This window comes from Desmodus rotundus, chromosome 10 (genome assembly GCF_022682495.2).
Source record: "Desmodus rotundus isolate HL8 chromosome 10, HLdesRot8A.1, whole genome shotgun sequence".
NCBI classification, from domain to species: domain Eukaryota; kingdom Metazoa; phylum Chordata; class Mammalia; order Chiroptera; family Phyllostomidae; genus Desmodus; species Desmodus rotundus.
In genome coordinates this window covers 25,085,586-25,110,687 of record NC_071396.1, presented here as the reverse complement: position 1 = coordinate 25,110,687, position 25,102 = coordinate 25,085,586, and the positions used below count along the sequence as shown (strand labels likewise).

The window sequence follows — 25,102 nt, the reverse complement described above, 5'->3', positions numbered from 1 at the left end:
AGAGGAGGGAGTGAGGGTGGGGTGGGACAGACAGACAGACAGACAGACACAGACGTGAGAGAGAAACATCGGTTGGTTGCCTCCTGACTGCGCGCTGACCAGGGACTGAACCTGCCACATTTTGGAGAACGGGGCGATGCTCTGATAGGCTGAGCCACCGGCCAGGGCTGCTCGGATAAGTCCCAATGCGTGGCTCTGGCATTATGGAAGGGAGAGTCCTTCCTGTTGAGGCCGATCCTCACGGCCATGCCCCCATTCCACCCTTCCTCATCTTGCTCCCCGCTCAGCAGCTCCTGGCCTGAGAGCTACGTGCTTTCTCCTGCGGGCCCACCCTCACCGTTGCTGCAGAGCGCAGCAGGTGCGCCCCGCAGAAACCACCACACAGGAAGCCACCACCCAGGACTCCGTAGCATTGCTGGGTGCGGAGGCACACCCCGTCACATCCGTCAGATCGCGTTGGCTGATGGCACATGTTCCGTTATTCTACGTCCTCCTCATTTTTCTGCCTTACGGGAAAACCAGTTTTTAAGAGTGCAGCATGGAAGCCCCCGACTGTGATTGCGAATTTATTTGTCTCTCTCTTCAGGCTTGCTGCTGCATAGATGCAGCTCTGTTGTTGGTTAAATATGTGCTTAGGACGACTGCCTTCTTGATGTAGGGGCCTTTTTTAGCATTTTGTAATATCCGTCTTTGTTCTGGATGAGCACCGTTGCTCTGAGAGCTATTTGATGCGGTGGAAGGACTGCTTCTCTATAACTCTCTTTGATTGACTGGTATAAGCAGCTCCGAGTCTCGCTCCCTCAGGAAGGTGGTGTGACCATCCTGCATTCAGTGTGTCTCACGGGCCCCCTCACACTGCCTGGTCCTTCACTGGCAGATGGTGTGAGACTCCAGGCCAGGAGAGAGCAGGAAGAGAGAAACTGAAGTCACCAGAGGCTGGAGTGCCTCCGAGGTTTGAACTTGGGTATTCTTACCCAAGGAAGTGATAACAGACTAGATCTAAATAATAAAAGGGTAATAGACTAGATTGCACACAGTCTGTGGTACAGAGAAGGGGATTTTGCTGGGAGTGGAAATCTTGTAAGAGCAGAGAAAAGAGATAGAAAACTACAGCATTCTTAGCGACAACAATTTACACGCTAGCCCAGTGTGATCTGAAGAACTAAGGACTGAGTGAGCGGATGAAGTAATTCACAGTTTTCCCTTCTTTTCTCGCACATCGTCATTCTCCTCAAGGAATCCGTGACATCCCTGGTAGGCATAAGTTTAAAACTAACCAAAAGCTTTGATGTAAAACCATACGTAACATTGATTTCATCAAGCGGTCCAATAAGCAAACAGATGTCTTATAATATAACTCAGGAATTTGACTCAAGCTTGACTTCCAGATATGAAGTCTTCATTTAATAAAATGTATTTTGTTCAATGCTGTAATTGCTTGTTAAAAAAAAAAAACAAAAACCAGTGCTTCAAGAAAAAAATCATTCAATATTTCATTAATTAAAGGCTCATGAATTGAGTTGCCTCTGGCAACTCAATATAATTGAATCATAACCTATGTTGTATACTGTTAGCAGTCACACTAAAAGTAGTAAAATGAGCCCTGGCCAGGTGGCTCAGTTGGTTGGAGCGTCATTCCATGCACCAAAATGTTGCGGGTTCGATTCCCAGTCAGGGCATGTGCAGTGGGCAGCCAATAGATATTTCTCTCACATCAATGTTTCTCTCTCTCTCTCTCAAATCAATAAACATATCCTTAATTCATCAGAGAGCTGGATAATTATAGGCCCGGATGAAATTTCCGAGATGGGCTTGTCCAGCCCCTGATTTTATAGAGGACCCGCTGGTGCCAGGGAGGGAGCCGACTGAGGACGCTGGCTAAGGACGCAGGGCCCAGGGTAGCTCAGCCTTGCAAGATGTCTCCCAGGAACAAATACAAGAAGGAATGTCATTGAACTTGTGTGTTATTTTTGTCATCTCTTCACTACTTTTAATTATGAGGGTGGAACTTACCAGTTTGTGAATTTCAGAACTGTGGCCAATGAATTCATAGAAAAGGGGTGGAAAGAATTGAATTCTGAAAGAATCTATTGAAAATTTACAGGGAGGATGGAAGAGTTAAGTTTTTCTCCCTCCACACAAAATTTTAAAAAAATTATCATCTCCACCAAAAGAGAAATAAGTGATAAAATTTGAACCGGTAACATCCATTTTTTAATAGCACTTTAAGCTGCGGAGTTTGAATTTTAATCCTGAATTGTAAAAAGTAATTGAAGGCTGGCAGATGAGACAGTCCGCAGTGTGTCAATAAAGAGGTGAGCTGCTCCGCCAGGGACTGAATGCGAGCCAGCTCCTGTGAGGAAACTCACACCGTTCAATCTGTACATCTCTTGAATCCTGAGAGTTCAAATGTCTGCCTTCTGCACGTAGCAGGAACTATTGTCTTGCTGCCTCGGGAATACACTGATGTATTACAAAGTCCCCTCTGTTGGAATATCTATTACAAGAACAGAATGAAAGTCTAGTTAGGTAATTATATGGAAAATGACGACCAAAAAGGTCAGCCGTATACATATTTGAACGGGCGAACTTGTAAGCAGTTTGGGGTTACGCTGAGTCACGAGAGAGAGGATAAAATAAAGTACACGAAGCTAGCGCAGGCAACAATGATTAAATCCTAGGGACAGGCTTAAAGTAAGAGCTTTGTCTTATCTTTTAATGGATTTTGGTCCCGAATACATAACCACAAAAGTGCTAAATGGCTTGGGGAGCTAGGATGAGTATCTCAGGTGGTTATAGCCCTGAGGATTTGCAAGAGCAATGAGCTGCTTGCTAATTGAAATGTTCAGGTATCTTACTCCCTCTTGAACATCAAGTTCCGCTTAAAAGTGAACCAGCCTGACCGTTCAGGTGCATTTGAGTGACGTTAACAAACACCTTTTCCTATGGAGTCATTAATCAACCCATCCTCCCGTTTGGAACAGTCTACCCTCTTAATGATTTGGGTTGGATTATTTAGACGTCACAAATGTTTTATTTACTTCCTTCCGAAATTCAGCCTCAGGGGCCTTAACAAAATTCCCAAGTCAATACTCGTTTTATGAGGTGTTTAGGCCAATGGGAGCAGCTGCTTAGTGTTCACAGGTCTGTCATCTAGCAAGTGTTACATTCACCCGCAGGCTTTGGCCAACCGGTACTCTCTCGTAGATTGCCTTTTGTGAGTGAAAAAAGAAAAAAAGATAATTTAAACAATCGCTGACCTTTTCACAGCCATATGAAAAATATTTTCAGAGGCTTCAAATTGGACAGTGTTCTTGGTAAACAATATGCTTTATAACGCAGAGAATGAAAGGCGAGTTGGCTTAAGTATGAGTCTTATTTCTTTGCGTCTTCATCTTCTCGGATTTGAAAAGTGCACTCTTTCTATGTAAAGTCTTTCTCTTCCTGTGGAGTTTGTCAGCAACGGGAGGAGGGTTAATCTATGAAGTAGGCCATAGAATAATAAAATATGAATGTAACAGAATACTGGAAAGGATACCTTTTTTTCCACATCTTCGTGGCCTTTGTCATGAATGATTAATAAGTTTGTGTGTGCATGTGATCGCGATAACCTTTTCTGATACCTGGAGCAGAATGCTGCTACAATACAAGAAACACATTTTCTGATATCCTTGAAAATAGCTATCTTGTGTGTTTATTTCCAAAGACACCCTGGGGCAAAAGCTATCTACTTAGGTCTTTAATTTGGTTAATTATGAAAAATTTATCTACTTGGAAAGATATTTTAAAAATCAATTTTAAGGCAATCATTTCAAACAACTTTAAGATAGAGAGGAGAGAATTTTTTTATTGTTTAATTTAGATTTCCTTTTTTAAAAAAAAACCCAGAATAGTTGATATAAAACTAAAATCACTTTTGTTCGCCTCCTAATTCCTGTCTACACTGCTCGGTCCAGAATCAACCACGTCCTCAAATCTGGGGTATATTCTTCCTGTCATTATATTTTTAGTTCCATTAACTAGCTCTGTTACCTTTAAAATCCATAGTATTGTTTGGTGTGTCTTCAGATTTACATAAATGGTGTAATAGTCCACGAGGGCTCTTAACTTGCAGCTGTCACACTCATCTCTAAGTTTAGAAAGCCATGTTCACACGCGTGGGTCTCCTTCGTGCATTCGGTGGCCATGCGGGGTCCCGACCCCTTCGTGCGTTCGGTCACTGCGCAGGGTCCTGTTGTTTGACCACAGTTCAATTAGGTAGTTTCTTTTTTTCTCCTTACCCGAGGACACTTTTCATTGCTTTTTAGAGAGAGGAGAAGGGAGAGAGAAAGAGACAGGAACAGTGAGAGAAACATCAACAATGTGGGGGAGAAATAGGTCAATTGGTTGCCTTCTCGGATGTGCCCCTACTGCACATTGAACCCACCACCTGGGTGTGTGCCCTGACCAGGAATTGAACTCGCGACCTTTTGGACCACGGGACGACACAACAGCCATGGCTCAATTAGGTAGTTTCGAACTTCTCATTTTTAGGATTAAAATAATGTAGCAGTGAACAATGTCGCCTTTGTGCATGTATGACAGGTGTTCTAGAGAATGTACATACAACTTGTATAATAAAAAACTTATTCACAAAACTTAAAGAACACCTGCCAATCAATTAGGGAAAGGAAAGGAAGACGCAATAGAAAACTAAGACAAGGTTATGGACAGGAGACCTGGAGAAGAGACAACTTGAATCAGCAATTATTGATTTACCAAAAATGAAGAAGGGGAAGGAAAAGGAGAGGGAGAGGAAGAAAGAAAAGAAGAAAGAGGAGGAGTAGCAGACGGGGTGGGGAGGAAGGAGGCGGAGAAGAAGAGAAATCCATCCCTGAACAGAAATATCCAAAGGTGAACAGTGAAATAATATTCGCGCTCATCAGATTACTGATCTTAAAAAATCCTCCAATACCAAATATTGGAGAGCCTGTGCCCAAATAGGAACTTCTGTCTCCTCCTGAAGGAATTGAGAATTGGTAAATCACTTTGGAGAATAATTTGGTAGTAGTTAATAATTTTGAAATAGACTAAACCTGAACATGCTTACACATTTACAATTATACCTCTTAGTTATTAAAATATTTTATCAATTGATATTAATATTTGCTACACATGAAAAAAGGTTTATCTTCAATCCTCAGATAAGCCTATATCTTTTCTCCTTTGCTATGTAATTTCCGCGGTTCAGCCAACTTTGCATTCCCAGCATACCATCATTTGTTCCAATGACTCGTTGTTCTTTCTAAATGGTTACTTTTGATCTAAGTATTTTATTCAGACTTTTTATATCTTCCTTTGGGGTCGGCAGAATGATGCCCCACCCTTTAGATGCCCGTATCAGAGTCCCTGGCACCTGTGAAGTTTATGTTACATCACAAAAGGGAGTGTGCAGATGTGGGTAACTCAGCATCGGAAGGTGGGGAGATTTTCCGGGTATGTGACTGCCCGATCTAGTCACATGGGTTCTCCTAAGAACAGGGCAAAGCGTCAGAGTCAGGGGAGGAGACAGGACAAGGAAGCAGTGGTCAAAATGTATCCAGACCTGGTTTTGCTGCTTTCCTGGGCCTGGAGCTGAAGTACAACTTCAGCTGGATGTCGTCTCCAGGGAGGTGACCTTCTGTGTCTGCTGTAAACTGCTTGGCCTGGAGTTCAGCTACCTGCCTCCATTTCCCTGTTCCACTTGCCAAAGAATTTTCCCAGCTCCTCACTATCCTGTCTCAGAATGATACAGTACGTAGTTATTTGTGTTTGCCAACTTTTACTTCATGTCATGCTCTGCTTTTAAGATTCATCCTGCCCTGGCTGGTGTATCTCAGTGGATTGAGCACAGGCTGTGAACCAAAGGGTCACTAGTTCGATTCCCAGTCAGGGCAAAAGCCTGGGTTGCAGGCCAGGTCCCAAGTGAGGGCCACAAGAGAGGCAACCACACATTGATCTTCCCTTCCTTCTTTCCCCCTCCCTTCCCCTCTCTCTAAAAATAAATAAATAAAATCTTAAAAAAAAAGATTCATCCTGATTGTTTTGTATGTCCATAGTTCAGTTTCTATCTAATTTATATTTCATAGCACAACGTGCCACAATTTGTTATCCACTCCATACACATTTGGGTCGGTTCCCGTTTCCGGCTGTTAGGAATAGCGCCACTCTGAACGTTTCACGCAAATCTTTACGTGGCCATACATCTTCATTTCTTTGGGCAGAGCAGCAACTTTCAAGTGGTGTGCCCCAAGAATTTTTAAAACATGCAACACCTCACTAGTCACGGGCACTGACCTCTTTGCCCTTAGAGTGTCAAAGAAAAAAATGACAACAGCCAACACAACTATAGCTGTTCACTGTGAATGAATCAAAATTGTACCTATTTTTTTTGTCAGGTTGGCGAAAGGTCTAGTGTATTTTGGGTGTGCTGCAGGATTTTAGTAATTACTGCCTGCGTGCCATGAGGTGAAAGAGGTTGCACATCGCTGGGGAAGGGTCTGAGGAACAGGCTATAAGATGCTGACAAATTATTTTCAAGGGTGACCGCACCCCTTATGTTCTTACCAATAATATGCAGGATCTCCCGTTACCCAGCATCCTCAGCGACACGGGCTCTCGTCAGTATTTTTTCAGTCTCTCTAGTAAGTGCCTAGTGGGTCTTCCTGTGCTGTGATTGGATTTTCTTCTCTGAGAAATAATGACTCAGACCATCTTTGATAGGATGGAGTTGAGGTCTATAATTTCATTAATTTTTGCTGTTATTCTCATTTATGTTCCTGTGTTCCTTTGTTCTTACAGTTTGGGACATCATTTTAATATTATTATAATACAAGTTTCTTTTAGGTCATTTTCGGTATGGTATTTTCAGTGCATTTTCATGCTTGCTTTAGGAATTAAAATAGGCACCCTTAAGTGTTCACAATCTCTTTATAATTAAAGTTGTACTCCTTCATAGAAATGTAAAAATCTCAAAAGTGTAAGTCTGTTTACCTCTCTTCCCCCTATACCTTATGCTATAGTTGTTATATGCATTTTATTTGCATATATTATATGTGGGAAAGTATAATTGTTGCTCAAAATAGTCATATGTTTTATAAAGACATTAACAAGAAAAATATAAACATCAAGTGTTTTTGTTTATGCAAATATGCTGACAAGAAAAAGCTAAACATGAGTGTTTTTGTACACACACATATAAACATTTCTGAAGCTCTCCCAAGCTTTTGTGTGAGATCATTTTTCTTGAGCCTAAAGCATTCCCGTTGTCATATCCTGTAGTGCAGGTTTGTTACCAGTGAATTCTTTGTTTCCTTGCTCTGAAAATGTCTTTGCGCTAATTTTTGAAAGATGTTGTATCTCATGTAGAATTCTTGCTGGGCAGTGTTCACTCAGCCCTGGAAAGCTGTTCCACTGTTTTCTCGCCTCCATAGTTCTGAGGGGAAGTCAGCATTCCATGAAATCGTTATTCCCTGTATACAGTACATCTCTTATTTCTTACTGTGTTCGAGATTTTTCTTCACCTGTGGCTTTTACCAGTTTGATTCTATTGCATCTAGATAAGACCTTCTTCCTGTTTATCATGCTTGGAGTTTCCTATGCATCTTAGGTATCCGTATTTTTTTTGCTTCTGTACAGGTTGGCTATGCAAACATTATTTCTTCAATTATTTTCTGCTCATTCTACATCTCTGCTCTTTTTCTTAGATTCCACTTATGCAAATGCTGGGATATGACAAGTCCCTAAGTCTTTGTACATTTTTGTTTTGTTATTTTTAAATCCTTAGCTGAAGATATGTTTATCGATTTTAGAGGCAGGGGGAGAGAGATAGAGAAACATCAATCAGTTGCCTCCCATATGTGCCTCATCTGGGAATTGAACCCAAAACCCAGGTATGTGCCCTGACCAGGGATCAAACCCGCAATCTTTTGGTGTAGGGGATGATGCTCCAACCAACTGAGCCGCCCGGCTGGGGCTGTTTTCTTTATTTTTCCATGTGGATAACCTGTCTTTGAGTCCATTGGCACTTCCTTCTGTCTTCTATATTCTATGAAGTCCATCCAGTCATGGACTTAACTCCCCGTATTGGTGGCAGAACATGCAAAAACACTCTAATTATATGACAGATACAAGAAACACAACCTACTGTCCTAACTCCTGTTGTAAATGAGCAGCGTCTGTAACACTAAAAACAAAGCCCAAGCCTACACACTGGCCCTGCACTCTGGCCGAGAAAGCTGCGTCCCATGGGGATGTGGTCTAAAATTCTGAGACCACGCTATGTGGTGGCGTCCAGCAGCTGAGTGAGTCCCTGAGCGCAGATGTGGGGGCGAGGTCCTCCGGTTGGAGTGAGAGTTTACAGGTAGGCGGGGGGAGGTGGCTGGAATGACCTGGGTGGGCTGATGTTTAGTTTAATACAGACGCAAGGTCTTAACACAGGAATATTGATGAATAAGTGCATATCAGAGACGTTCAGGTAAGAAGGCCTCGGACGATGACATCGCAGCAGCAACAGGTGTAACTAGTACCAGATACTGGTTTCCAGTACCAATCTGCAATCAAAGGCTCCAAACCAGGGCTTCTTGGGAAAAACGGCCGATTCAAGGACTGGAGAAGGAAATATATATAAGATGAGTCTGGGGGACCTTGTAGTTGCAGAAAGCAAGGAAGTTCTGAAACACATGTGCACTTATAGATGGTAGAGGTCAAAACCGCCGTGGGCCCAGCTGAAAATTCCTCATGGCCAAAGATGGGAGGCTTTAAACCAAAAACACATAATGTAATTGGATTACAAACCATGGCATAAAGTAAGTGCAGACATGGCGTTCTCAGAAACGCATCCTCCAGGGATCTCCAGGCCATGCGGACATCTCAGAGGCGCTCACACACCTGGCTGCACAGCCCTGCGCACGCCCAGGCCTTGTGGTCCACCCTGTGCAGCAGGTGGCCGTTACGCATCGCACAACGAGGCACGAGATCGCATCAAGCACAGGAGACTGTGGCGCATCCACGCGGGTGGGAAACGAGGCGGGTGAGGCTGCTGCCGCGCACCTCGGCGACTGTCCTTCAGTGCACACCTGTTTTAGGAGTGGAGAGAGGGGTCTGTAGATAATGGAGAAAGGACAGCAGGGTGGACACACAAACCAGTCGCTGGTGAGCGCCAACAAGCCTCCCGCGCTGGATGTAACTGCACCCGCTGCACTTTCACGCGCGGCCGGTGGCGCTGCGGCTTGTTGGCTCCAGCGTCTCCGCCGACCTGGAGAGCGAGGCGCCTTGTCCCCGCAGGTGACAGCTCCGGCGGGGCCGGGCGATGGACACTTTTCAGGGCCGCTATGACCTTATGGGACCCCCATCATGTATTCGGTTCATCGTGGACCAGAAAGCATCCGTGCTGGAGCATGACTGTATTCCCAATTCCATACAATAAAAATGAAAGATTAAATAAAGGAGTGTGGGAAAGAGGCAAATTTTCCCTGCAGAAGAATTATAAATAATTTATATAGTTACTCCATACCAGGAGGTGGAGCTTAGCTCTCCTCCTCCGACTTGAGTGGCTTACTGATTTCCTTCCAAAAAAAAGAGTACAAGCCCTGGCTGGTGTGGCCCAGTGGTTTGAGCGCTGGCCTGAGAACCAAGGGGTCGCTGGTTCAATTCCCACTCAGGGCACACACCTGGGTTGTGGGCCAGGTGCCCAGTAGGGGGAGCTCAAGAGGCAACCACACATGGATGTTTCTCTCCCTCTCTTTCTCCCTCCTTTCCCCTCTCTCTAAAAATAAATAAATAAAGTCTTTTAAAAAAATAGGGTAGAGAGCAAAGTAGGGGGCAAAGAAGTAACTTTCCAGGAGAGAAATCTGAGACATATGACCTCGTCCGGGTGACCAAGGTCAAGGTCGGCAGTGGGTATCCACGGTGGGAGCACTATCTGAATGTGCTGTGCTGAGACGGATGCTATACCTCTGTGACCTTCCCAGTGACCCGAGTCTAGTCGTCAGACAGACCACAATCGAAGGGCGTTCTACCCAATTCCTAACGAGTACCCCTCAGAACGGACAAGGTCCCCAAAGCACAGGAGGCCTGAAACTGCCGCCACCAAGAGGAACGTAAGGAGACGTAATCACTGAAAGTGGTGTGGTGCCCCCGGGGGGAATCCTGGGATTTAAAAGAAAAAGGACCTTAGCTAAACATTAAGGAAATATGAATAAAATATGGATTTTAGATAATGATGTACCAGTATCGGTCCATTCATTATAACAAATGCACCATCCGAATGTAAGACATTAACAATAGGAAAAACTGGGTGAAGGGTGCACAGAATTCCGTGAATCTGAGACTTTCCTTGAATTACAAGATATTAAGAAAATAAATAACAACACATGAAACATACACTTCCAGTTTGTTGAATGGTACAATGAATTACAAGTGCCAAATAGCGACAGAAGTTCCCTTATTTTCTTAGAGCACTTTTCACAGTAATTATAGAAATGCTAATACTCACAGAGAACTTTATAGATATTTTAGAAATATATATTTATAATTCATTGACAAGCTATGTGTATTAAACTCCCAAGGTATTTGGCAACCGTCCACAAGGGCTGAAATTTCACAATAACCCTTATCTAGGAAAGTAGACTCGTGATCAATGGCTTTGAGCTGCAGGCTGAGTGTGGATTTCCATGGAAGCTTAGGTGTGACTCATACCTTTAGGCTGTTACCTTAACTTTATCGCAGATAAAGTTTTATCATGAGTCTTAATGTTCGTGTGCTGACACCTGTGCGAGCCCCGATGACATACTGGCTTAACAGTGGCTTGTGCTGCCCGTCCACCATTACAGTCACCGCCTTCTGGGACCTGCCCCTGGTCCTTGAACCTCAGGGACGTCCATCAGCCCCGCAGCAGATGCGCTGATGTGGAAACACCGCTTTCCATTCCACACGTTTCTCATTTAACGAAGGCATTTTACAGGAAATAAAGATCTTGTCCTTCCGTCACATTCTAAATCTTGTCAAAATCACGGACCCCCTTGGAGGTGGCTTGAAAAGCAGACCGAGGTGCGTTTGGGGCAAGGTCGGAAGTGTGAGTGACCTCGCTCTGTGGCCCTGCACGCATGTGGATCTGCCGGTCGCTGGGACCGCCACCCTGTTGTCCTCCCTACTTGGCTACGGCCCAGATTGTGTGTGCGGGTGTGCACATGTGTGGGTGAGACCGAGCGGGGGGCAGGGTGGTGCCTCCCAGGTAACGGACACCTCACAGGTTGGGGTGTGTGCCCACTAAGATCAGAACAGGTGCCTGACCCTGCTGATTTCCTAGATACAATCCCCCTCAGTTACCTGAAACCGGGACTGCGTCCGGGTGTGCAGAGATGGGAGACAAGCCGTGATGGGGGAGCACCTCCCTGCGAGCCGTTGCCATAGCTACCGGGACGCAGACTATTTCTGTAACAGCACCAAACAGAAGTGTTTTCAGACCAGGGACAAAAAGACCGTAAATCAGGGCTATTTCCATAGCAACAGGGAGATCTACTGCTATGTAGATTACACTTTTCCCCACCTAATAATATTGATATCAGTCAGAAATTTTATAGGAGTACAAGTATAGAAAACCTTGATCCCGAACTAAGGGCTTAAAGCACGAGACACTGAAACCACATTCATTGAAAATACGTGACTTTGGATGGCTGACCCGCGGAAGCTACAGACCGCTACTAATGTTGCCCTTTTTTTGCTACAAAAATCAGAGACAACTCCCTCGATCTGTTTGTGCCAAAGGCTAGGTCAGGGGCATGGCCGCAGGATAAGCAATAAGCAGACATTACAGAAGTGCTGTAAATAGAACTCGGTGGAGAATGCAGAGAGGGAATTTGAATAGAATCGCAACATTACACAGCAAAGATCTGCCAAGAAAGAGAACAATGTAACTCACGTAGCGGATCGGGCTTATCGGGGTTGGGGAGAGAAGCAATCAGAGGGGGGGACTGGAGAGCAGCAGGCACTTCAGGGTCGTTTGTGCTCAGGGGGCGGTGAAGTGTAGACTCGGTCGTCCATGCGTTTATGGAGCCCCCACTGCGCACCGGATACTATTTTGAGTATGTGCAGTCCATCAGTCATTTAAACAGACAAGAAGCCCTGTCCTTGCGGAGCTGCATTTTCAAGAGAAGGCACAGACACTAAAAAGAAAAGATCGTCCATAAGAAAACTGCATGTGCCGGCATGTGTGTGTGTTTACGTGTTTAGTTGCTATGAAATAAAGCAAATGAGCCGGACGGGGGAGGGGGAGGTGGGAGTGGAGTGCAATTCAAATAGAGCATCGGGAGCATCTGCGGATTTGGGAGGAAGCTGCTGACAGGCTGAGATTGTGAGCAGAAAAATATAGCCGGCCCCACAGGTTTGGGGACAAACATGGGAGTCCAGAGCCCCCCAGGACGGGGTCTGGTGCAACCTGCAAACTTTGGGTTGCAATCCCCAAGTCTCCAGATGTGTCCAAGTGCAAGAGAAACACACCCCACCGTGAATCCTGCTCCTAAAACAGGGAGAATGTCGCCATGGGGAAAGAACAAATACAGCTGTCATTATTTGCAGATAATTAGGAAGGCAGCTTGAAATCTGGATGTCTGAACCATTTTTGCAGACAGGGCGAGTTCTAAAATAAGCCCTCTTCTCTGGCTTGAAGAGCTGGAAAAGAACTCCTAATTCTTAGAGAATAGAAATCGTCCCGTTTCCTTCCCCATTTCTTCTGTTCTTTCATATCTGAGTCCCCAAGAAATTCCACATCAGTGACGGCTGGGCTAGCTAATGGAACCTGAAGTCCTCCCTCTCCTTAGCTGGAGCTGCAGTCCTGGAGTGGAATCCCACACTTTCTTTCCCGCTCCTCCCCAAAGTTCTGGCCAGAGGTCCATCAAAGAGAAGGCAAGCAATTCAAAAAGTGCAGGGTAGATCAGAAAGGAAAGCGGGTGTCAGCAAAAGAGACGTTCAGACCTGTAGAGAATTTTTGTGAGTTTATCTGAGCCAAACTGACGACAATTGCAGGGAAGCAAAACCTCAACAATGGATTGAGGGCTTGAGAAAATGCTCCCAGGAAGGGCCCATTTGCACCTTGCTTTGTACTTTACAATCAAAGGAGAAGACGACAGCAGGGGGTTGCATGAAACCCATTGGTCATAGAGTAGGGAGGCGGGGGAAAGCAAAGCAGGGAAACGTCTGGGATTGGATAAAAAGTAACATGATAGACACACACTTCTTTTACACAGGTGGCCACAGGATATTTAACAGTCAGCAATTAACAGTAACAGTAACAGTAACAACCAGGGAATTTGTGGTCTCCCTCCCGTGAGGTGGCTGTGCTTTGAGGGGTCCAGAAAAAGGGAATTACTTTGACATTCCAAAGGTAGTTTATCTTAGATGCAAAAACATCAACAGACAGGCTCAGTTAAGGTAAAGATTGACTTTTGTCCGGGAAGATACCAGCCTAGAACATGGCTACCTGCCGTGACCTGCTTTTAGTTAAAAACTTTTCATTTCAGACTAACCTTTGTGTTTATTTTCGGGCTCTGGGTTTGCAAGGCCGGCATGCACTCTCCTACTCAGCTGGCTGGGCTTAACACGGGGCCCCTTTTCATTCCCAAGGTCAAGAACATGACCCCATGGAAAATGTTTATGTATTTATTCCTGGTCTTACCTTGACCTGTTTATTCATGGACCTGATCGTAGTTAGCAAATCAAAGACTTGGAGAACTGCCCTACTTGCGAGAGCCCCACTGAGGTCCCAGACACACATGGTGCAGATCTGAAGGGCAACAGGAGAACTTAGTGCTCATCCATACATTGTAACTTACATCATAAATTACTTACATTGTAACCACAGGACACAGGAACAGCTTGGAACTTGCAGCCGGAACCAGGCTGGTCGCCTGCTGAAAACAAAAATATGTATGTTTTCTATAGAATAGAAGAAAAACCCAGAGTCTCGTAACATAAAATTTACAATGACAAGAATACAATAAGAATGTGCTTGGCATAGGGAGAACCACGAACATTTCAACTCCTATTAGGAAGGACAATGAACAGACCCCCAGGCCAATATGAAATAGATGTTGGAATTATATTATTAAGGCAGAGCCCTGGCCAGGTAGCTCAGTTGGTCAGAGCATCATCCCAAAACACCAAGGTTGAGGGTTCGATCCCTGGTCAGGGCACATACAAGACTCAACCAATGAATGCACGAACAAGTGGAACAACAAATTGATGTTTCTCTCTTTCTCAAATTAATTAAAAAAAAATAAAAACCAGAACAAATATCAAGGCAGGTAGTTTTAACATACTAAATAAAACAATTGTAATTACTCTCTTAATAAACATGAAAATATAATTTTTCAGCCAACACATAGATGATAAAGAGAAGAGCCAACTGGAGATTTTAGAAAAGCAAGCGACAGAGCGGGTCAGGTTACATTTGACAACCTGCGACTGATAATGAAGCCAGCATGCCAGGAGAAAAAATAATAAGCCCTTTCAAAACCGTGCCGAGCGCTCACTTTACAGTGCATAGGTGAAAATCCCCAAAGCAGCAAGAGCAGCTGGGACATGTCTGCACATGCTGAGCTATACATGTACAGAACTCCAGACCTGGAGAACTCATAGACTCATTGCAATTTCTAGAATATCACCCAAGGATATGTGGGTATTATTATTATTATTATTAGACAGACCTAGGCAGGCGTAGGAGGCATGGAAAATCACCAGGTGGGAAACTGCACCATGGGAAACTGCCTGCCGACCCCACCCAGGACAAACAGACGCTCGGCTGAGATTGGGGTCGGCCTACCCGGCATAACAGGATGCAGCTTTAACTTGAACCTGACCAGATGTATCAAGAACAACCGTCAGCAGAAACGGCACCCAGCCACCAGCTCTAGCCAATCAGACTCTGACGCCCCAACCAGTTACCCTTTGTGGGGTTTTGTGCTTAAAAATCCTGCCCTAAGAACAACCGAGCCAATCCTAACCTCCCTTGGTTGGCTCCACTTTCCCCTCTTATTCCCCCTTAATAACCCTGCTCCTTAGCTCACTGTGTCCGTCTGGTTCCTTGAACAACTCTGACCTGACACTATTGATGTGAGAGAGAAAGACAATAGCAGGGAGAGAGGGAGAGAAACATTGAGGTGAGAGGAAGATCGATTGGTTGCCTCAAGAAAGTGAAAATGATTCAGTTGTCCTCCGGTTGAAAATAAAGTGCAAGTTTTTATTGACACCATCTTTGGATAGAAAATTGAGAAAATCATAAAATCCACCTTAGAAGGTTGTTGGGCAGGTTAAAGGAAGAATATTTGTCAAATAATTTATAACGCCCAGCCCATGGTGAGTGCACAGTAAATGTGAAGTGATCATTGATGCCTTAAAATGTCTAAGATCATAGGCCCTGGCTGTGTAGCTCGATTGGTTAGAGCATCATCCAGATACACCAAGGTTGCGGGTTCGATCCCCAGTCAGGGCATATATGAGAAGAAACCAATGAATGCATCAGTGGAACAACAAATCTCTGTGTGTGTGTCTAAAATCAATAAATAAAAAAATATCTATGGTTGTTACCTGGTGTCACACTCTGTGTTTTTAATTGATGTGTATTTTTCATTTGAGAGCAGTGCCCCCAAATAACGAGGAGCCCGTTCCTCATGGGGACGGCTTTTGTAATCTCCAGGGGAGGCCAGCCGTTTCTCCCCTGGGCGATGAGCTCAGACTGACACTGTTTGCTGACACCCGCGGTGGCCTCACAGGGCACAAGAGTGAGCGTCTATGACCGTGTTCTGCGCCGGCCACTGTTTATTGCAGGTCGTCCTCTGTCAGCCTGCTCCAGACTTCCACCCCTCCAGAGGTGCTTCGTGTTCATTAAGCAGCCCCTCCAGCCCTACGTCATTTAGAGATCTTCAGGAATATGATTTGGCAATTGATTGGGACCATGAATGGCCCAAGGGTCGCCGGTTCAATTCCCAGTGAGGGCACATGCCTGGGTTACCGGCCAGGGCCCCAGTTTGGGGCAGGCAAGAGGCAACAACATCTGGATGTTTCTCTCCATCTCTTTCTCCCTCCCTTCCCTTCTCTAAAAGTAAATAAATAAAATCTTTAAAAAAAGGATTCTGGTATACAAGTCTACGAAACATCATCTGTATATTCCATTGTGAGCCCGCCACCCACAGTCTGATCTCCTTCCAATCACTAGGTATTTGACCCCCTTTACCCTCCTTACATATTTTCAAGCTAAGAAAAAGTGATTGAAAAGTCTCCTCATTAAATTACAGATAGGGCATCTTTACCCTGATTTATAGACTTTGAAAAGAAAAGAAAGAGAGAGAGAAAGAAAGAGAGAGAGAGAGAAAGAGAGGGAGGGAGGAAGGAAGGAAGAGAGAGAGGGGGAGGAAGGAAGGAAGAAAGAGAGGGAGGAAGGAAGGAAGGAAGGAAGGAAGGAAGGAAGGAAGGAAGGAAGGAAAGAAGGAAAGAAAAAAGGAAGGAAGGAAGAGAGAGAAAGAGAGAGAGAGAAGGAGGGAGGAAAGAGAGAGAGAAAGAGAAAAAAAGAGAGACAGAGGGAGGAAGGAAGGAAGGAAGGAAGAAAAAGAAGGAAGGAAGGAAGGAGGAAGGGAGGAAGGAAGGAAAGAGAGAGAGGGAGAGAGAAGAAGGAAGAAAGAAGGAAGGGAGGGAGGGAAGTGGTACCAAAGATATGGGACAGAGGTACTTGCGAACACCATGGTGGAGGTCATTTGCAATATATGTCTGTCAAATCAGTAGCTTGTACACCTCACACTTACACAATGTTAGATGCCCATCATACCTCAAGCTGTAAAAAAAAAAAAAAGGCTTCTCTGTACCCTTCGCTCAAGCATTTTAAATAGGCCTAGTTAGCATATCTTGCAGTACATCTAACACCCACCACTCTGGAAAAACCAAACACTGAAGCCTGGGATCCTGATTTCCAAGCTTGGTGACAGGAACGAGAGCCCCAGCCAATTCTTCAAGGGTGAAAACGAAAATAAGACAAAGTAAAAATCCTACTTACTAAGCACTCAGTGCAGCTCCCTCTGCAAAGTGTCACCGAACCGTTTTACATTCTCCCACGCTCGTGATTTCATCTGGGGTGGTGGCGAGGACTTCCAAGCATCACTTACAGGGAGGTCCCTTTGTTGTTCTGGAAGGAAAGGCAAAGCAGGGGTCTCCTGGAGACCCGTCCTGGAAGATAGGAAATGCGACCCAGTGGTTCCCTTCCTGCGTAGGACAGCCGCATTATCATTCTTACCTTCCACTCAGGGTACCTTTATAGCAGGGACGTCAAACTCAGTTTCTCCGGGAGGCCACAGCAGCCTCGTGGTCGCCTTCAAAGGGCCGCATGTAATTTCAACTCCTTAACAGTTAAGGAGTAGTTACCTTTATACAGTCCTAAAATTATTTCAGCCCTTTGAAGGCGACCACGAGGCTGATGTGGCTGCCCCAGGGAAACTGAGTCCGACACCCCCAATTTATAGAGTGCCTCACGTAAGCAATGGCCCAGAGGGCAGGTCTCCTCCAAACTCACCTGTGATGCTGACAGTGCCCTGGGCTGGTGCATGCATTCTGCTGGGACCCGCCTGCTTCCTGGGCAGCTACCTTGGGACACAGCCATTCCCAACCCAATATGTAATTGTCACAGCAAAGTCATTGTTGGCTGTGACCACAGAACGTGTGAGTGCTGCCTCTCTGCACTCTGAACCTTCTGTTGGAATTGACGTTTGCCTTGGGAGTCTGCGGGCTCTCTACTTCTCTGTCTCTGCCTTTGTCTTCTGTTTTGTTTTGTTTTTTAATCCTCACTGGAGATATTTTATTACTGATTTGAGAGAGAGACAGACAGACAGACAAACAGACATTGTTCAGTTGCTTCCCATCTGCACCCAACCTGGGATCGAACCCATAACCTAGGTATGTGCCCTGACCAGGAATTGAACCCGCAACGTTTGGTGTATGGGAGGATGCTCCAGCCAACTGAGCCAGCCTGCCAGGGCCTTCCTGTTCTTTTCGATTTGGGTTGTGCTGTTTGACAAGGCTCTTGAGTGACGATAATAGTAATTGGCATATACGCCCGTTATGCATCGCTTGTGCTGTGCCCGACTGGAGGGTTGTGAGGGTCGTTTCCTTCCTGCTTTATAACCCAGGGAGGAGGCGGGCACTAACTACTCTTGCACCCACTTCACAGTGGAGAGAATGGAGGCTTCCATCAGCCCTGCTGCTGGTCAGAGCTTGGCCTTGGGAATGCAGTTCCGCGTCTGGGCTCTGAATTATGTCCCACTGCCTGTTGGCCCCTCATGACACCATGGGTTTATTGCAATTTAAGAGTCCCAGAGCATGCTCACGTTATCGCACTGGTTGTCAAGTGTTGCGTGGGGGCGGTGTTGAGCCAGACACCGCATTAAGTCCTGAGGGAAAGGAATGTGGGCTCTGGGGCATGAGGGGCACACACGGAGAGATGCTCTGACAACGCCAACGAAACTTGCAGAAAGTTCCCCGATCCAACCCCCCGGCCTCTCCTGTCACTCTGTTGCAGGAATACCAAATCGATATATTCTTCGCTCAGACCTGGACGGACAGCCGCCTCCGGTTCAACAGCACGATGAAAATCCTCACTCTGAACAGCAACATGGTGGGATTGATATGGATCCCGGACACCATCTTCCGCAATTCCAAGACCGCCGAGGCGCACTGGATCACCACCCCGAACCAGCTCCTCCGGATCTGGAACGACGGGAAAATCCTCTACACGCTCAGGTAAAGGCGCCGGGGCAAGGGCGTCCCTGAGGGTCTGATCGGGTCCCTCCCTTAGGTCACTGGAGAGATGGGGCTCTATTCACCCCGCCCCCCCCCACCCGCCAAGTTCTGCCTCGTCCTCTGGTCCCCGCGCACCGCAGCAGCGCGGCGCCTGGCAATGCGCCCCGATGCCACGTGGGCGAACACGAAGGCGCGCGCGCACCGGCTGCGACCAATACAACTGGTGTTTTCAAGCAGATTCCATCTCTGCTGCAAGTGGGCCGTGGAAATTACCTTTAATCTATTTAACCCACGGGTCCACTTAGCTAGGAAAATAAAGATGTCTTGGCGTACTAATTAACACATGTAATTATAGGAAATTAACAAACCTGAGAGCACAGGGGGGAAAACAGCGCAGAGGGCAGGCGGCGATGCATCCCTAATGGCCACGGCGGCTACCGCGTCAGGCGCGCTCCTGGCGGCACCGCTGTCCCCGCAGACATCTGGTTAGCGGAGAGACACTGGACTTCTGAGGAGGGAGCTGACCTGCCCAAATCGCTAGGGGGAGGGCTAGTGTTCCTGGGGTTCCACCGTGGGGCTGTGTCTCTCAGAGCCTCCCCGGGCGGTGGTTGGAGCCCAACACCACGCAAACCTCAACATGTCACAGCCATGCCCGCCCCCAAGCGAGCCTTCCTGCCCACCCAGCATGAGGATCCCGGCAGGACCTTCCAGACTCTGCCCACCTCAAATCTGGGGCCTCCCCGGCTCTGACAGACTCCCCGTCAGGCCGTCGCAGCAAGAAGGCTCCTCCTGCCTGTGCTTCCTACCCTGCTCTGGGCGCTGCCTCTTCTCTCCTTTCTGCCTCTGCCTCCCGCCTCAGGTTGCTCACCCTGCCCTTTCCTGCGGGCTTAGCTCGCTCGTTCCTATGACTGTAAAAGCCACACCTACCGCGGAGACTCCCACGTGCCTATTTCCGACCGACCACTTCTGGACTCCAGATTCTCGGGGCCCCCAGTATGTGTGATACCGTATTCTGCCATGTATAATGGGCACCGGCGTCTCAGCGTGAATTCCCACGTATAATGTGCACCCTTATTTTCCCCTCAAAAATCTGGGCAAAAAACTGTGCCTTGTACAGGACAAAATAGCTCCTCCCAAAGGCCTAAAGGGCACTTCAAGTTCAGCATGCCTCAGGAGAGGGTGACTTCTCTAATCTCTCTGACCCATGACCCGGCATCCTCCTGGCTCCTGAGCACTACCAGCACCCCGCCCCCGACCCCCCAGTACCCTCTCCCTCTCCCCACAGCCCGTATCATGAGCCTTTACTGGCAGGTGATTGGTGGCCCTGCCGAGATGGCCGTCACGCACAATGGTAAACAAGTGTCCAACAGCCCAAATCAAGGCACAGACAGCATCAAAGTAAGCAGAGTAGAGAATTTTAACACTTCAGGGAAATCAGAACTTGGCCTGGCTGGGGTGGACCACAGGAGAGTCACGGCAGGGAGCTCTGGGGGTTATAACAGCCGTTTCCTCATCGGTCTTAAAGGAATATGCGTAAGATCTGGAAGGGAGGTCTCAGCAAACCAGCGCGACATGTGGCCGGTCCCGGGATCCTTTACGGAAACTCTGTGAGTCCCGGGCTCCCTGCCCAGGGAGCATAGGGTACAGCCACCACCTCCCAGGCCGATGGAGCAGTGGTGCATCCCAGCACCACACCCTCACACATGGATTAGTTGTGCATTATACCTATTTAGACGTGTACAGCAGTTCCAAAGAAGGAAGGAGTGAATCCAGCCAAGCCGATTGAAAACCAGGACTTAGAATAGAACACCATCCTTCCAGACTTGGCTGTGTTTCCAGATGCAGGATAGAAGTTTACGTACAGCAATTTTCCCTGCTCCTGATAGTGAAAAGCTCCACTACTCAGAGCGAGCTACCTGATGATGTCGCTGGAGGACGGTGGCACCGCCAGGGGCAAGCTGTGCATGCAGTGGTCCCCCCATCCGCCACCCCTAACTGTGATAACGTGACTTTGCTGGTTTCTGGCAGGCTGACCTTGACAGTGACCTTGGCTCCCCCCTGCAGGCTCACCATTAACGCAGAGTGCCAGCTGCAGCTGCATAACTTCCCCATGGACGAGCACTCCTGCCCGCTGATCTTCTCCAGCTGTGAGTACCACCGCGCGGAATGCCGGGTGAAGGGATGTCTCACCTGGGCTGCAGGTGGGCCGCCGGTCACGTGACTCCTTATCGCCTCCCTCCCTGCACAGATAACGCGATGTGGTTTTGGCCACTTGGGTGTTTTCACCCTGCACGTTATCCATGGGACCCCCACTCCAAAATAGGTGCTTTGGGAAAGCTGCGAGTGACATAACCATTGGTTTTAATATGAAAGGCTTCGGAAATCGGTGAATGCGTGACTTACCGAACACCTTTCTGCATGTGAACTGTCTCGTGTCTTATTTGGGAGTGTAGAAAATTTATTTGTGGTAATTCTGGGTTTCCTATTATTTCAAGCAAGAGAATTTGTCTTCTAAATCGGAAGATTAAAAATGTATTTGAGTATTTATCTTTGTCTCATTGCACTGTTGTAGGACAGAATTTTCACACTGTTTCATGTTTCAATATTTTACTCACGATTGATAGTATAGCTAACAAGTAATCATTTAAAAATTCTTAAAGACAATGCCTAATGCATACAAGGATACTTGTGAGAGGAAATATCAGCTGTAGTTGCTTATTTATAAAATAAGTTGTTTAGGTAAAGGTCAGTATGGAAATACACCTGCAGAATTCACGATGGTTCATTTTAAATGTACTGATCACAGCTACGTAATGTGACTCATCAGAATTCAGTGAATTTCATTGGCGTTCGATATCATCGCTTAGGGGTCGCGACCCACAGATGGGATGGCACCTCAGGCGGAAGTTTTGTGGCTTCCCTCACCGTCCATGGTAGTAAGAAGACAAAAATGAAATAAGGGAGGCATAGATTATACAGTTCATTTCAGATTCAGAAAAACAAAAAGCTAGAAAGCAAAATTTCACTGATCTCCGAGACTGAGTAAAAATATGTTTACGTGTTAGATTAGTCAGACCCAAACTGAACAGATGTCCAAAAGCCATTATATTTTCGGTCTCTAAGGTAAATGGCCCATGTCTATGGCTGTCTGGTGAAATAGCCTGTAGAGAGTTTGGGCCTGATGTTATTATTATTTAATGACTTTAAAAGTTATGGGACAATTCAAACTGGCTAGTTTCTTGTGAATCAGCTTGGTATCTGTGTGTATAATTTTTCCTAGCGGTATATTCACTTAACTGTTAATTGGTCCTCTCGGTGAGCTCATGTGCCTTTATTCATTCATCTTTCCAACGGTTGGATGTGCGCTGAACTCATCTACCGCGTTTATAACGTCATTGCTTCCTTCTCATTATCATATATTCTATTTTGTTGTTTTTAATTCTGATTTCCACACCATTTTGACAGCCTCTGATTTCTTTACCAGATTTTCAATGCCATCTTCTGTTAGTTTATATTTCCTGGACATTCTGATACATTTGTGGGAGCAATTTGCAGAATTTCTTGTCTCATTTTACTGCGTCTCATAGAAATTTGTAATTTGAGCTCGTGTGCCCTGGACTCTTTTCTGTGGGGTTTCTCTGAGCCTTATATTTGATGCAGATTCATCCAGAGAGGGTCTGTTCTGCCTCTGCTTGGTGTTTCTGTCACTTTAAATCCAAGTTCAGCCTGGGTTTCTGGGCCGCGCAGGTGGTGTGAACATTAGGAGGGACATTTGTTGCTTTTCTGTTCTTCCCACAGCCAAAGCTAAACAGGGGCTACCTTTGTTTTAAAAATATTTTGTTTATTTAAGTTTTAAAGAGAGGAAGGGAAGGAGAAAGATCGGGAGAGAAGTATCAATGTGTGGTTGCCTCTTGCGCGCCCCCTACTGGGGACCTGGTCCACAACCCAGGCATGTGCCCTGACTGGGAATCGAACTGGTGACCCTCTGGCTCGCAGGCCAGCAGTCAATCCACTGAGCCATACCAGCCAGGGAGAAACAGGGACTATCGTTGTAATAAGAGAGTCTCCTGAGTCCACTGGCTGGCGTGTCTTCCCTTTCCTGCCAGTGTAGCTCAGATGTTCATTGGCAGATGAACCAAGAAACAAACTGTAGTCAATGCATGGGATGGAGTACTATTCAGACTCACAAAGGAAGGAGACTGAGGGAGACACCCACATGGACGAACCTTGAAGACATTACGCTAAATACAATAAGCCAATCACTAAAAGATACATACTGCATGATTACATTTACTCCAGGTATCTATAGTGAAAATAGTAGTTACAGAAAGTAGGAGGGTGGTTGCCAGGGTCTGGTGGGACAGAGAAGGGGGAGTTACTGTGTAACAGGGATAGAATTGTACTTTTGCAAGATAAAAGGCGTCCTAGAGGTGGATGGTGCCGATGGTCGCCCCATAAGATTAGTGTATTAATGTTACCGAACTGTATACTTAAGACTGGGTAAGATGGTACTTTTCTATCATGTGTATTTTACCACAATAGAAAAATCGGAAAAAAAGTATAGTAACCGAAATAAAACATTTTCTAGAGGGGGTCGGCACATCAGCGTGTGAGCAACAAGGAATCAGCACACTTACACACCGGTCCATTTTTATTACCCAGTCCAAAGAAGGGAAAGATAAAGGATGGAGAAAGATTAACAGAGCCTCCAAGAGTGGGGGGCCGCCACCACCCAACACGTGCGTCAGGGGAGCCCCAGAAGGTGGGGCGGAAAGAATATTTGAAGACAGAGTGAGGCAAACCCCCAAATTTGATGAAACTCATGAATCTGCCTATCCGAGAATGAAGTCAACCTCAGTGAGGATAAACTCGAAGAGATCCACGTGGACCTACTATGAGCTGTCAGAAGACAAAGCGAAAGCAGCAAGAGAGAGGCAGACATTAAGGGCACGTAAGTTGTCCTTAGTAAGGCTAACAGTTAGTTCCTCATCAGACACCTTGGAGGCTGGAAGGCTGAAAGAAGAAGACTCAGAGAATTCTATATGCAGTAAGTCTACCCTTTAGAACATAAGGAGAAAGACATCTTTAGATAAACTGGAACAGAGAATGTATGGCTGACAGAGATGCCTGTCTTACGAGGAATACTAAAAGAGCTCTTCATGGTAAAATAAAAGTATATTGGGGGTGGACATGGAGCTCTATAAGAGCAAACTTTTTCCTTTACATTCTTTTGCAATCAACTTCCTATTACTCCATACTAGAAGAGGTTAATTATAATACTCAGGATAAGAAAATAACAATAACATATAGTAAGAGAAATGATAGAGTGCTTAACATTTTACACTGTAAAATGTCTATTCAATGCCAAAAAGGGAAGTAAAGAAGGAATACAGGGACAAAAAAGACATAAGACAGATAGAAAACGAATAGTAAAATGACAGGCATAAATTCCATCTAATCAGTAAATACACTGAATGTAAAAAGATTAAGCACTCCAATCATAAGTCAGTGATTGAGCCCTGGCTGGTGTGGCTCAGTGGATTGAGTGCCAGCCTTCAAACCAAAGGGTTACTGGTTCGATTCCCAGTCAGGGCACATGCTTGAGTTGCAGGCCAGGCCCCCAGTAGGGGGCGCACAAGAGGCAACCACACATTGATGTTTCTCTCCCTCTCTTTCTCCCTCCCTTCCCCTCTCTCTGAATAAATACATAAAATTTTTTTTAAAACTTGGAAAAAACAAGAATGAAGTTAGACCTCTATCTCACATTCTGTACAAAATTAACTCAAACTGTATGAATGATAAACGTGTAAGGATGAAACTATAAAACATTTCAAAGATGCTATATGTATATTGTTGTGACCTTGATATAGTCCCTAGTTTCTCTCTTTTTTTTTAATTCAATTAATTAATTTTTTTAGAGAGAGGGGGAGGGAGAGGCAAAGAGGGAAGCATCAATGTTTGAGAGATGCATCAGTCAATTGACTCTCAAATGCACCCAACCAGGGACCTGGCCTGCAACCCAGGCATGTGCCCTGGGCCAGGAATCAAACTGATCATTTCTTCCTTAGATTCTCTCCCTCAGCCTTAGGTTGTTTGTTTGTTTTTTAATCCTTATCGTAGGACATTTTTTTCATTGCTTTTAGAGAAAGGAAGTTGGGGAGGGAGAGAGAGAGAGATTGACTGGTTGCCTCCCATATGCACCCTGACTGGGGCTGGAACCTGTGACCTTTTGTTGTATGGAATGAGGCTCCAACCAACCAAGCCACCCCAGCCAGGACAGCCTTAGGTTGTGTTTGTTTGTTTTTTT

The 25,102-nt window shown here is 45.9% G+C and overlaps 1 protein-coding gene across 1 annotated transcript in view; it reads left to right on the top strand.

Moving 5' to 3' along the window:
* Window positions 1-25,102, top strand: part of GABRG3 (gamma-aminobutyric acid type A receptor subunit gamma3) — a 331,989-nt gene that overhangs the window by 177,649 nt on the left and 129,238 nt on the right. Inside the window, exons 4-5 of the mRNA XM_024561807.3 lie at window positions 18,575-18,795; window positions 20,860-20,942. Of these exons, the coding sequence (XP_024417575.2) occupies window positions 18,575-18,795; window positions 20,860-20,942 (304 nt within the window). The remainder of the gene's footprint in view (window positions 1-18,574; window positions 18,796-20,859; window positions 20,943-25,102) is intronic.